This window comes from Triturus cristatus, chromosome 8 (assembly GCF_964204655.1).
Source record: "Triturus cristatus chromosome 8, aTriCri1.1, whole genome shotgun sequence".
Classification (NCBI taxonomy): Eukaryota; Metazoa; Chordata; class Amphibia; order Caudata; family Salamandridae; genus Triturus; species Triturus cristatus.
In genome coordinates this window covers 251,341,327-251,352,246 of record NC_140591.1, presented here as the reverse complement: position 1 = coordinate 251,352,246, position 10,920 = coordinate 251,341,327, and the positions used below count along the sequence as shown (strand labels likewise).

Genomic DNA, 10,920 nt, shown 5'->3' with positions numbered 1-10,920 from the left:
TAGCTTTCTCTTACACATGAAAACGCCAAATCTGAGGAAAAGTGACAGAAGTCTTTTCAACTACATAAGTGTCCCAGACATTTGTCATTGCCCACAGGAGCAGGGGGAGCTGTGCAAAGGGGAAGGTGGGTTGCATCATTTTCATATGACTGGATCTGGGAGAAGACTCAGAGCTTTTGAGAGGGCAGTCTAACCGGTGTTATCTTAAAAGAGGGACTGGTGGAAGGTTTACAGTAACGTGAAAGAGATAGGTCTGAAAAGGGGTTGAGTTTGGTAAGAATTCAACCAGGAATAGGCTGGTCCTAGAGGATTCTTTGAACACTGGCTAGTGTCCAGGATATGAATGGCACCTCACCACCACCTCCTCAGAACATTCCTGGCCCTGGTTAACCATATAAAGGAAGGGGCAAGCCTACCTGAATTGCTGGGAAGAACCATGAAACAACCCTGATTTTCACTTGCAACTAGGGCTGATAGTGGAAAAAAAGGGAGCAGAAAGAAATCCATCCTTTGAAGAAAATGTAGTTGGCTTTTGTGAGTAGACTAGCCTGGACCTTGTGAGAATCCTTGCTAGGGAGATTCCTAGTGCCCGGAAGCCTGCCCTGATGACCCAGAGGCTGTAGACTATGATGACTTTCCATACACTTTTGGAGGACCAGGACAAGGTGCCTAAGCTCCTTAAGGAAAGTACGACCTAGCTGAATATAGCTATCCTGCTTGTCCTGATTGGAGCTTTTGTATCCAACATTTGTGGCCTCCACAGCACTGTCTAAGAAGAGTATCTGAACCTGTGAAGCCCTTGTTGCTATAGCATCTTGCTTTGCTCCACTGAAGAAAGATGGGAATCAAAGAAATGACTACGTCTGAATTAGAAATTGGGATAGAGGCGAGGTGAAGAATTAATCAGAATTGTGAAACATCCTGGGGTGTCCACAAAATCTGCCAACTTTTAGGAACACTCACCAATCCCAAAGTAAATTCTGACTGGTGAGACCCACTAATTGCACCAGGCTTGAAAGTGTGGGTAGGTCCTTGTCTACCATGAACATTGATCTTGATAGGCACTCTGCTCTTTTTTGGTGTTTGTTGTTCAAAATCCATACAAATCCAGATCTCCGTTTCTCCTAATTAATTTTAGAAAATGTTTGTGTTATTTTGCTCCTTACATTTTTCCCAAATTTTTCTGAATTTATTTGGTTTCTTTCTTAAGTTTAATGTTATTTGGTACCATTACAATTAACACATTTCTTTGGAGAACTGCTTACTTCTCGAGCCTTAGATCATAGGTTTTAAACAGAGCTTGTGATTGAACTGTATTATGACCTGACCAGATTGTGTTAATTAGGTTGGTAGGGATACCACACCATGAGTAATAAACATGTTTTTTTTGCTAAAATAGTTCTAGACTACATACAACATAGAAATAAAGGAAAGCTAATTTTTGGGCAATTTTAAGATGTGACTTTATGCAGATAATCACTTACATTTCACAAAGGCTATTCAGCATCACCATAATGTGAAAATAGGTAAATAAAAACATGCACAAAATTACATCTCTAAATTCTAGATTGTAGTTCTGTTACAATTTATTGATGGCTTTGGTTCGCATCGACAAAAAAGTGGAATTCTTAAAGACTGGAGCTTCAAAATGTTAAGCAACACCAAACTGCAGCATTTCCATCCACATAAAATCTTTCTTATCATGGCTATTATTGATCTAGAGGTATAAGCCTCTAACATTTACTTAAAACTTAACCAAGTTACAAAATTGGATGCTTGTGTTTTGTCCGGGTAGGATCTGGCCTGGCAGTATAGGAACTGTTCCCTTGGGGAGCAGGTTCAAGACTGATTTGCATATGGCTGGGTCAATAACTGGAAAGGCATGGTGAGCAAAAAAAATATGGATTTAGGTCTAGATCTCTGTACTGGGGCTGAATGTTTGACATTGTTTAGCACTCTGCCCATCAATTGTTCTTTTCGCATTTGTCATCCCGAGTGGGACGTGTATGCCCATACGTGGGACTCGTGCTCACCATTCCACTGGAGTCAAGCTAGTCTGGCCGATGAGGAGTGATACTCCCAAAACCAGTCCCAGGATTCTTGTTTCCAGTTCTGGGAGGACATGGCCTGGCCAATCAGGCCGGGCTTTCACCATGGGGAAAAGGGTCAAGAATGATTTGCATATGGCCGGGTCGAAACTGGTATGGCGTGATGAGCAAAAAAACGATGGATTTAGGCCCAGTTCTATGTACTGGAGCTGAATGTTTGACATTGTTCAGCAGTCCATCTATCAATTGTTCTTTCTACATGAAAATAATAAAGAGCTCTAAGACCTCATCAACTGGCTCTACATATAGACATTGAAAGGCATTGCTGATAGGGAGGAGACCTGAGGGGCACCACACTCAATAGCATGGGCTTTAAAGCATTGGCTTGAAAGCATCATGGTAGTAATGCCACAGATTGAGAGCATTGTTGCGTTAAAGAGGAAAACCATGAATTTACCTCTTCAATTATTCCTATTTCCTTCAAATGGAGCAGACATAGTCCACTCTATCTAAGGCACTGACATTTAGGGCCAGACGTACAACCAACAAAATTGCGCCTTGCAAATTGCGACTCTTTTGCGAGTCGCAATTTGCGCGGTGCAATTTGCCATAAACAACAGTGTGTTTAACTCTGTTTGCGATTCCCACTAGGGTCGCAAATTGCGAGGCTCATTAATATTAATGAGCCTCTCGCAATTTGCGAGTCCATTGGGAATGACAGGCCCTCCCAGATATGGTGGCCTGCTGGGCTAAGCAGACCACCATGTCTGGGACTGATTTTAAATAAAGCAGTTTTTTTTTAAAATGCAGTCCGTTTTCCTTAAAAGAAAACGGGATGCATTTAAAAAAATAAATTAAACGTTTTTGTTAAATTTTTTAAGGTTAGGTTGTGGTCCCTGGGACCACTGCCTGCCCTTAAATGTTTTTTTTAGAGACAGTCACAAAGTGGAAGGGGTCCCCTGGGGACCCCTTCCAAATTGCAACTGCATTGCCACCCTCCCGGCGAGATATTTCCTCATTCACGATCGTCAACATCAAGTTGGTGAGTGCAAGAGTGGAAAATCAACCTCCCGCGGAGATTTCTCAACGCGGGCGGTCAGATTTCTCATTGCGAGTGGTCGCGTATGCTCGCACCTGCTCGCATTGAGAAACTGTCCATTTGTGTTGAGAAAGCTGCAGCTCGAGTAAAAATCTACTTGAGCGGCAGAAAGGAAGCAACACCCGCTTGCCCTCTGCATGGTGCCGTTCGTGATGCTTGCACAGTGCGGACAAGCACCTGGCACTGAAAATCATAGCAAATAGCATTTATCTAACGCACTCCATCGCTTGCGGAGTTCCGCGTAGTGAGCCAGAGTTTTTTTTTTAACTTCATTGAGTTCCGCTGCGAACTCAGCCCAGACTTTGTAAAGTTCTGAAAGGTTAAAGATATAAAGAATGTTCGAAGTTCCTTTTCAAAGAGGTGCCAAGATTTACAAAGGTTTTAGGATGGGGGTTGCATTACTTTTTTAATGCAGACCTGACACAAAATCATTTGTTGGGATTAACAAACCAACGTAACGCTGCTTTGCGCTCCTCTCTGTGAAGGGGGCATCCCATTGGTGGTACATTGAAGTTCCTGTGCAACCACCTATGGGTTTCGATGCAAAACCTTATCTACTAACAACAATAGACAGAGTTTTGCACCAAAAATAACACCACTTGAAAGCAGGTGTAAAAAGGAGAAATACTTTTATTTCTCCTTTATTTTCCGACTTTGCTTTGTTTGTTGCACTGTACAGCACACATACAGAGTGGTGAAAGTTTTACAGCCTGTCTAGGCTTAGTATTTTGTACTGAAAGGACGCCCTTCCAGTACAAAGTCTATGCCAGACACATGTAAACACCCTTGCACCTTGGTGCAAAGGTATGTGCAGAGTGGATGGCTGCCTGAGTATGCGCCGGTGCTAGGAAGAGAGGAGGAGGGTGCCATATCTCTGTAGATATGATGCTCTCATGCTCTCTCCCTGTCATGTAACGCAGAGCAGCAACTTTGGGTGATGCGTTGCATTGTGTGACAGTTACGTAAATCTGGGCTCTGAAGTGTAGGAGGATAGTCTTGTGCTGAACAAATATCGAAGCAGAGCAGCGAAAAAGAAATACATTATTAGGTTTTAAAAAAGTTGACTATAGGTCGAACAACAAGAAAAAAATAATTTGAATGAAGATGCTTGCAACTATTTTGAAGCATCAGTACACCTGATCACTGGAAATCACTGTGTGATACATGGAAGCTGGCAATGTTGAGCTTTTAATTCCAGAGCCTGGTACGATTAGTAGAATGCAGCACATTCTGATTGCATTGCAATGTATGCACCAGCTGTTTTTTTTATATAGCGCAAACTAGACTCAAGACATCAAGTATCAGAGCGATTACATGAGCACCAGTTTCGTTACATGAGGACACATTCATTTTTGGTAGGCACGGGGAGAGTGAGTGATTTGTCCAGAATCACAGGATGTTGAGCGTCGTTGCCGAGACTCAAACCCGGTTACCCAGCTTCAAGGTCGACCTCTCTAGCCGTAAGGCTACATCTTCTCCCCAGCTGTTAATAAGTGCCTGCATTGTAGGAACTCTTGCATAGGTTGAGGAGATTTCAGCCTTCTCCATGCATAAGTTCCCTCTTCCACAGTGTCGATGCTACCCAGTCAATAGTTGCAGCAGAAGGTGAGCACAACCAACATTTGCTGCCACTCTTTATCTTCAGCAATAACACACTGATGCACATGGCTGCTACCCTCACTCAATCACAGACACTCCTTGAGGAAGAGGAGGAGGAGGAGGAACAGATGGTGGAAGGGACATTTTGACCCTCTTGTGGCTTCAGTGATGAGAACTTTGGTTTCCTCCTTCATTCTGCACAATCCCCTATCAGAGAAAGACAGTTTGATCAGGAGTAGAGTTCATGGTAGACAAAGCTGCTGATTAAGTTTCAATTTTGTGAAAATTAGATCTTTCAGATGGAGGGCGATGGGTAGAGAAAAGCCAGAGCATTCTTTTGTGTGCTGCAGATAGCTCACCAAGGCCCAACTAGGATGCTCTAACTGCAATAATGACCTGCACAATGGACATTACCATGTAGCTCACCTTCAGTACAATAACTCTAACTTAGGTAGCAGCCAATTATTTAATAATAATGCCTGACATTTAGTTTGCTAACCCTATAGTAATGTAAATCCCAAACATTAACCAGCATGTGGATGTCACTTGTCAGGGAAGATATTTGAGGGTATATGCACGCTTCCATAGTACAAGCTACTAATAATTTGCACTCCCCACTTTCGGGGGAAAGAGGCAAACACAAGATAACTGAGGAAGGTATTTATATTATAGGGATCACAGTGCAATAACCTTCTCTCTGCTAAACTAGATAATCAACTGACCAATGATGACAGATGCCAGTGGTTAAACTATTTGCGAACATTCCATCAATCACTTTTTGTGTGCTTGATGTCATGGTTTAAGTGGCCATGAGTATACCCACACGAGAGCCTGTGTTCACTGTGTAACTAGAACCAAGCTGCACCTGACTGATGAGGCCCACAAAATCTGAAACCGGCCTTTGGATGCGTGTGTTAGGGTTCAGAGAGACCGGGCTTGGCAGTTCTAGATGTCTGCATCTGTTGGAGCAGAACCAAGGCTGATTTGCATATGGGGGAATCTAATCTGAGGTGGCATGCAGGGCAAAAACCCAATGGATTGGAATGCGTACCTGAGCAATTGTCAGTTGTTAGACTATTTGCAAGCATTCCTCCCATCACTTTTTGAGGGTTAGAATCATATATACGGCATGAGACTGGGTTTTAGAAGAACACTCACAAAGAAAAAGGAATGCCTGTCCTCCTCAGTAGAGTGCCACCACCAGGCGCAGCCGGCACAGGTTAGAGTGATGGGGCTTTGGTAGGGTGACCAACTGGCATGAGTACAAATTCAGGACGGTGAGTGTAAAAATTCAGGACAAAGGGTCCAAATTCAGGACATAAATTCAGGACAGGTCAAAAATCGGGACACAAATTCGAGACAAAAGGTAAGTTTTAAAGACACATCAGAGGAGGTCGCTCAATAGTATATACGTATGTAAATAGACAACCAACATAAGTACAAGTCAAAATAAGTTCATATTAAGTTGCGATAATCGTGGACTTCACAGTTTTATCTGTATGCATGCAGCTTTGAGCAGCTGTGCAGGTATTGTTGTGGTATTTCATATGACTGATGGAAGCAGCTTGAGTCCCACCTCACCCTCTCCACTCTGCTAACTCCACCGACTGAGATCAACCTCCAGTTCAATCACTTATTGGACGGGATGTTACAAAGCTGCAGTTTTTGTACTCAATGTTGTTGTTTTTTAGGCCACTGCTGCAATTTCTATGTTGTTGCATTGATGTTGCTAAAATGCACCTTTGCACTGCAACATTTTACAGTGTGATTTTTGGCACTGCTGATATCAAGTGCCACGGTGCCCTTCACTTATCAGATCTGCTGAGATGCCCAAGTTGCACCATTAGGGAGGCTAGTTCAGACATCTTGCTAGTGCTTATTTGAACTGCTGTTGTGTGGTCAGAGTGTAAATGGATAACGGATACTAAGCATCTGTTTTTGTGCCTCACTTTCATTTCTGTCTCTTCCAGGTATCAGCAAAGTTGTTGCTGATGTTGTGGAGCATAATACAGTCTTGAGAGTCTGACACTTGGTATGAGGAGGGAGGGTGTTCATGTACCCTTTGAGGTTATCCTGTCACTGCACAGAGGGGCCCATTATCATTTTGTATGTGATAATTAAGCCAACATACAGAGTGATAATTGGCTAATAGCAATCTGTGCCAGTTTGGGGAGGGGCTGCTACAGGCCATTGAATTCACAGCAGAAGCGCGAGCTGGCCCCGTGCAGTGAAAGTTAGAGAACTCCCAGGTCATTTGCAGGGGGACAGCTTGCTTCAATGTCTAAAATTACGGACAAAGGGTGTCCGTGAAAGAATGTCTCACAGACAACGGACAAGGGGCCCAAATAACGGGCGGTCTGTGAAATTTACGGACCGTTGGTCACCCTGGGCTGTGGGGCAGGGTGGGGTATGGAAGAGTCGACAGACGACGGGATATGTAAAATTAAATAAATAAAACCACTTTCCTTGCACTCGCTGCATCGCCAAGTCAGAGATGCGGCGAGCGCAAGGAAAGTGGTTTTATTTATTATTTTATATAATTTCACCTATCCCATCATCTGTCGACTTCCCCCTCCACCCCACCCCGCCCCACCCCACCGCTTTTACCTGTGACGGCCGTGCCTGGCCACCACTCAATGACATCCACAGGAAACCAAGGAATATTATGTATATTACAAAGAAAAACACAAAAAATTAAATAAACATAAACTTCCAAATGAAGATGTAACACCTTCATCGAAACATCAGAGTGAACTTTTTGATTCAGATGACTCATCATTACATGTAGTATATATTAGAAAGCTAAGATTTGCCTGTCATATACATGTGTGAGAATTTTAGAGTGTTAAACTGGAGTGTCTCATTGCCTATTTTTTGTTTGTTTGTTGTAGGAGCAAAGAATCCAAGTGTTGGGTGCACGCCTCAGACAGAGCCGGTGAGATGTGAACCAGGATTGCCAATTGATGCAGTAACAGATTTACATCGATGAAAAGTTATGTTTGAAGACAGGCAACTTGTTTCAGACCACAGTTCATTCCTCACCTCACCTCATGTTATCCACAGCATGCCCGCTAATAGTGCACAATTCTAGTCTTAAATAGGCTTAGAGGTGCATTGTCTTTTAGACAGGGCCATAGGATGGACTTTTTCACGTTTTTCAATACTGAATGAGTGATAAACAGCACAGGTGAGTGAGGGAGGCCGAAATGAAGTGATAAGGCAGCTGAATCTGGGTATTCACTGCTATAAAGTAACAGCAGTGGCAAAACAACAGTTGTGGAAATTAAGGGGAGAACCTATCATTTTTGGGATAGCAGGGGAAGGAAATTATTCCCAGAGATAAAAAAAAAAAAAGCTTTGCTGCTTAGCAACAACCTTAGCAGGTGCAAATGCATGTACACCTGCACACACAATCTTGATACAATTACATATATGAATATGCTATTGTATGGGAACAATTAAAAAATTACTGCTAGGAATCGGCAACGGTTGCAGGTTTCCAGAATCATTCGTACAATTTTCTGTGAATTCCAAAATGAGCAGATGTTTACTACAAAGATAATGGTAATTTTTCAAGATGCTACTTTGTTTTGGACTCAGGCCCCAAGTACCTCAAAACAATGATTTATAGCTGCACTGCTCCTGACTTTCTTGGAAAAGGGAAGGAATACTTGTCTACACTGTTACCTGAAAGGTGTCATCGTTAGATGCGTCAAACGGCTCCTCAACGCACAGACCCATGGCCTGTTAGTACAGTGCCTAGAAACACAGAATGAGACAAGGGATTGTATCAGGAGCTAAGATGAATGAGCATGAATGTTTTATTTAGGGGCTAGAAAGGGATGAAAAAGTAGAGGAAAATTATATGAAAGGGGAGGGGAGTTGCAAATGAGTGGACGTGCTCACATTCGGATCATTTTGAGAGGCATCCATGACAGGCACACTAACCTAACCGCCCCAATGACATTCTGACGTTGTGGGGCTAAAACCCCATTAAGTTGCACTGTGCAGAAAGGGTTGCAGAACGGTGGAGTGGGAGGTACAGGAGAGCTCCTTAGCTGCTAAAGTGTCTCCTACCAGCTTGGAGTTTAGCTTACCTAGGACAATGGGATGAATTTGGTGCCACTATCTGCAGGAACGTCATCACAGGTGAACGTGGCTGTGGAAGGGTCTTTGAGAGACTGTCCGCCTTCCACCACCAATTACATTCTAGCTTCATTTTACAAACACCCGTGCCTGGCCCACCTACAACCTGCTTGGAACCATACGCGAAGACGGAGCCCCTGTGCCTGCTTCAAGAAGCCTTCCTGCAATCACCCGTCGAGCTCTGGAAGAGGTTGCTCCTCCTCCTAATTGCCTTGGACTTTGTTCCTGAACTTGTGACTTCAGTTCCCCGACCAGGTCCAAAGGATTTGAGGACCTGCTGTGGAGCTCTGTGCTGTGCATAATCAAAGGTCATCTTGGACCTTTAGGATGGTAAATTAATGACATTGTATCTCCAAAATGTTCTGGCTGTAACCGTCAGTGCAACATTTGTAGTTGAATTTGTAAAATGCAGGCGTACAAAATATCATTATTGGATTTGCATCTTGTGGATATTTACATAATTTACATACTTTTTCCTTGACCATTCCTAGGTCATTACCGTTTGGCAAATGTGAATATGATTATGTTTCAGACATGCACATTTTACACCCACTTCTTTCCATATGCATGCAAGTTGCATGTTACTTTCAGAATCATGGTCACTTTTCGCATGTGCCAGTGCCTTATCGAGGTCTCAAGCCACTTTGCAATTAATCAGACGTTTTGTGATTCTAGCTGTTTGTGTCCAACATCTGGATAGTAGGGTATTGTTGGGACAGCCTTATTTATTATGAAAAGAAACAGTGCATAAAGTTTCTTTGCAAATGAATGAAAACAATGCTTTGATTTGCTTGTATACATTTCACTGAGCCGTGGCAGTGTTTAGGTAATACTGCTGGCAGCTTTAGCTGTCTGGAAGACCTCATGTGATCAGTTCTTCAGACTGGTACAAAAGCAAAACGTTTAGAGAGAAAGTGGGCTTTAGGTCAGCCCCCTTCAACCATTGGCTTTCATGGCTTCTTCATGCTTTCTCATTGCTTGGAAGGCTTGTCCATCAAGGCTAACACATTTCGGAGATGGTTAAACTGTCCTATTAGGTTTTGTTGATGGGGCATCAATTTCTTATCAAGTTACAGATGTGACATGGCACGTAGCTTCTAATTAATACTAAGTGTTTGTTCTTTGATGTATTTTCTTTGCTACCAAGTGAACAATTTAATTATTTATAGTTTTTTTTGTTAAGTGATACTATTTAGATGCTTTAGCCTGTCATGAAGTTCTCTTCATTAACTACCTCTGCATATTGGTGTTTTTCTTTGCTGTCTCGATAGCACACTGTTGGATTCACAACTTTATCTGTTCACAAATAAAGACATGCACATATGCAGGCTTTCTTAAAGATGCAACAATACTACCGTTTTGATTAAAGAAGAACCACACTGTAAAAATAGAACACAAAATAAAAGAGGTATTTCCTGTGCTCTTGTGTTTTCATAGGGTATTTATTAAAACTGCAGTGTTTTATTGTAATCAAGCTCATCAATGCCAGGAATGACAAAGTGGTGTGAATGCATGCCTTATTTTAGGTTTTTTTGTCAGGGCAGACTTGCAATAGTATACCGTATATACAGCTGTATTTTCATAACATTATTTATTACAATTCCAGAACGTTTTAACCACTATCAATTAACCCTACAATATATCCACATGACCTACCACACCATATCATACCTAACCTACCATACCTACCCTCATATAACTAACCTACTAAACCTACATATTTGCATACCATACCTGCCCACATTAATTACAGTACCCATCTAGCATACCTACATTACCTGCCTACCTTACATAACTGACCATATCTACCTAGCATGCACACCATAGCTACCTACCAAACATACCCTACTATACCTCTCTACTACACCTATCTACCATACCAAGGTAGCAGACCCAACTTGCCCTATCTAAACTACCCTACCTACCATATCTACCCTACTGACCTAAAATACCTATTCACCATACCTATGTGGCCACTCAAATACCACCTACCAGTTCTAATGCACCTTACAAAAATTCCAATGCATA

At 42.4% G+C, this 10,920-nt stretch overlaps 1 protein-coding gene across 1 annotated transcript in view; it reads left to right on the top strand.

Moving 5' to 3' along the window:
• LOC146801935 (collagenase 3-like) overlaps positions 1 to 10,292 on the top strand; it is a 31,288-nt gene extending 20,996 nt beyond the window's left edge. The window contains exon 6 of the mRNA XM_085624073.1: positions 7,638 to 10,292. Coding sequence (XP_085480199.1) covers positions 7,638 to 7,735 — 98 coding nt within the window. The 3' untranslated portion in view covers positions 7,736 to 10,292. The remainder of the gene's footprint in view (positions 1 to 7,637) is intronic.
• Positions 10,293 to 10,920: the final 628 nt, after the last annotated feature.